Source organism: Bidens hawaiensis, unplaced genomic scaffold (genome assembly GCF_021521415.1).
Source record: "Bidens hawaiensis isolate Kalapana, Puna unplaced genomic scaffold, B.hawaiensis_p1.1 tig00048108_1, whole genome shotgun sequence".
Classification (NCBI taxonomy): Eukaryota; Viridiplantae; Streptophyta; class Magnoliopsida; order Asterales; family Asteraceae; genus Bidens; species Bidens hawaiensis.
The window spans coordinates 67,920-70,503 of NW_027498600.1; the positions used below are offsets into that span (position 1 = coordinate 67,920).

Here is a 2,584-nt window from a genome sequence, read left to right on the forward strand (position 1 = left end):
GATCAGTAGATTCTTTCATAGAATAAACCTTCACCAACAGCATTCACTATTAATTGGTTACTTATAAAACACACTCATCACACAATATCATAACAAGATTATTATTCACCAAATTGACCATGATGTGCAATTTGGCTACTTCAAAGTTGATTTTCTAAATCTATTCATACTCTTCAACAGAAAAACAATCCAAGATAAATACACACAAATCCATCACAAATGAATGATTTATAAACATGCATCACATATAAAAGATAAATATATCTCCATATATCGGAACCAAGAGTTCAACAACCTCAAAACCGCGATAAAATCAAGTAACAAACGACCAAAATGTAAAATAAATAAGATAGAATACAAGTCACCGGTGCACCAAAGCTCCTTCACTTTGCAACCCCATAACCGAAAATCCATGCCCGAAAACAATTCAAGACTCGGATCCACGATCATTCAACCACAAAGAAGTAAACTTTATAGTGTCTCCACAAGCAACCTTTTAAATAAATAGACATAAAAACATATAAATAACTAAACTAAAAACATCCTTCCTAACCTCATATGATCTTCATCCTCTTCTTCAATCACATCACATCACATCACATCACAAGAAACTGCATATAGATCAATCGTCGGTTTCGCTCTTTTTCACCGACTTCTCCCCACTCCTCTCCTCTAACAACTTACCCGACTCATCATCCACCTGGGCCGCCTTCTTCTCAGCTTCCTTCGCCTTCAGCGCCTGCAACTTAGCATGATTATAATAAGCAACACCCAAGAAAGCAATCCCGTACCCAAACAGATTTATCGGCGTCACAGTATCCTTGATCACCGACCACGAAAACGCAATCAACAACCAATCCTTAACCACCCCCGCCACATTCATCGTCAAAGCCGACGTCTTCCCAACGAGCAAAAACACCGCAAGATTCAACAAAAACGCACACGTGGAGTTGGTCCCGAAAATCCAATAATCGAAATGGAAGCTCGAAGTCTCTCTCAACTTCGGGTACTCAACAATCAGCCACGGCACCGACAGGAACGCGAAACAACACGGGGCAACATAATAAAGCGAGGTAATCGGATTAAACGTGATCCCCTTCGAAGTCAGCAGGATCTGAATCAACACAAGCCTCGTCGCCTCGAAACAAACCGCGCCCAGCTGCAACATAACCCCCCAGGAATTGAACTTGGCCTCGCCGTAAGCCGCAATGGCGACACCGAATGAAATCGATAACATATTGGTCATGGTGTCCCCTTTAAAGCCCTCTTTCTTAAGCAAAACCCCAATGGAATAAACGGCAACGGGCATTAAAGCCTTGAGCATTTGAATAAAGGAAACGGAAAGGTAAATGTAAGCGGAATTGGAAAGCCATAGGCTGAGGGCGTAGAGCAAACCGATGGGGACGACGGATTTGAAATAGACGTCGCGGGTCATGTTGACGGGCTCGACGATCTTGACGACGCTGACGAGAACGTAGGCGAGTGAAGAGCAGAAGCCCATGTGGATCATGGTGAGTGAGATCGGGTAGGGCCAGTTGTAGAGCTTCTGGTCGAGGATGTATTTGTTGTAGACGATGACGGTGAAGCTGAGGAAGATCCAGATGGCGACGTAGGTGTACGACAGGATGATCTTCTTCAGCACGCCGTCGCTTAGGGTTCCACCTTTGCCCATTGGATCTGATCTGATCTGTGTGGATTGAATTAGGAGAAAGTGAACGAAACCCTGATGGGAATTGGGGATCTGGTGGGAATGGGAGGTGGGTTTTGTGATTTATAGAGATGAGATTGAGATTTGATTCGGGAGTGTTTTCTGTTAATGTGAAAGTGCGTTTTCAACGAGAGTAGGTGATGGATGGCTAATGAGGCCCAGGAAGACTTGTGAAGAGGTATGCACCCGCCATAACATCAAGCGGGGCGGGTCAACCCACAAGATATAGACAAGAGGCTTAAAAAACAGGATGTCATGAAAACACAAAGCCAAAACCTATGCGCGTGGCGCATATCACATATGCTCACGCATATCACATTTGCGCGTGGCGCATATCACATATGCTCACGCATATTACATATGCTTGCGCATATCACATCTGCGCATGAAACATCTGCGCGTGAGAATAAAGAGAATACCTCGCGCATCCCCAGGATAGGCGCATCACACATGCACATAATCAACCACGTCCTTATCCAAATCAGGATAAGGACAACCATGATTGTGCTCATCAGACAACCTTCCAGAAGGTATCCTTTAAGGAATAAAGAATATGCTGATGTTGACAGCTGCCAATGAAGGGTGGACAACTCAGCAAACCCCATGTGCTACCACGTGATTGCAAATGGGTCAGGTGAAGTACCTTGGTCAGAGAATAATCAATGAAAAAGCACCAGGTGTCCTAAGGACACGTGGCGCGAAGCAATAGGAGGAGGCCAAAAAGGCCCTAATTGGGTCTGAGCCCAATCATTGGAAACCCTAACACTATAAATACCACACCACCTCCACAAGGGGAGGTAAGCAAGAAAATACATTTTAAGTCCTTACTCACTTTCAGATTATTATTATCTTCTCCTACGATATCTTATTCTCACA

The 2,584-nt window shown here is 44.0% G+C and overlaps 1 protein-coding gene across 1 annotated transcript; it reads right to left on the bottom strand.

The window, feature by feature from the left end:
- Positions 1-597: 597 nt before the first annotated feature.
- Positions 598-1,768, bottom strand: LOC143597323 (putative sugar phosphate/phosphate translocator At5g25400). Its single transcript, XM_077075852.1, has one exon. It carries the CDS (start codon positions 1,670-1,672, stop codon positions 623-625), a length of 1,050 nt encoding a protein of 349 aa, XP_076931967.1. The 5' UTR covers positions 1,673-1,768; the 3' UTR covers positions 598-622.
- Between the last annotated feature and the right edge of the window lie 816 nt (positions 1,769-2,584).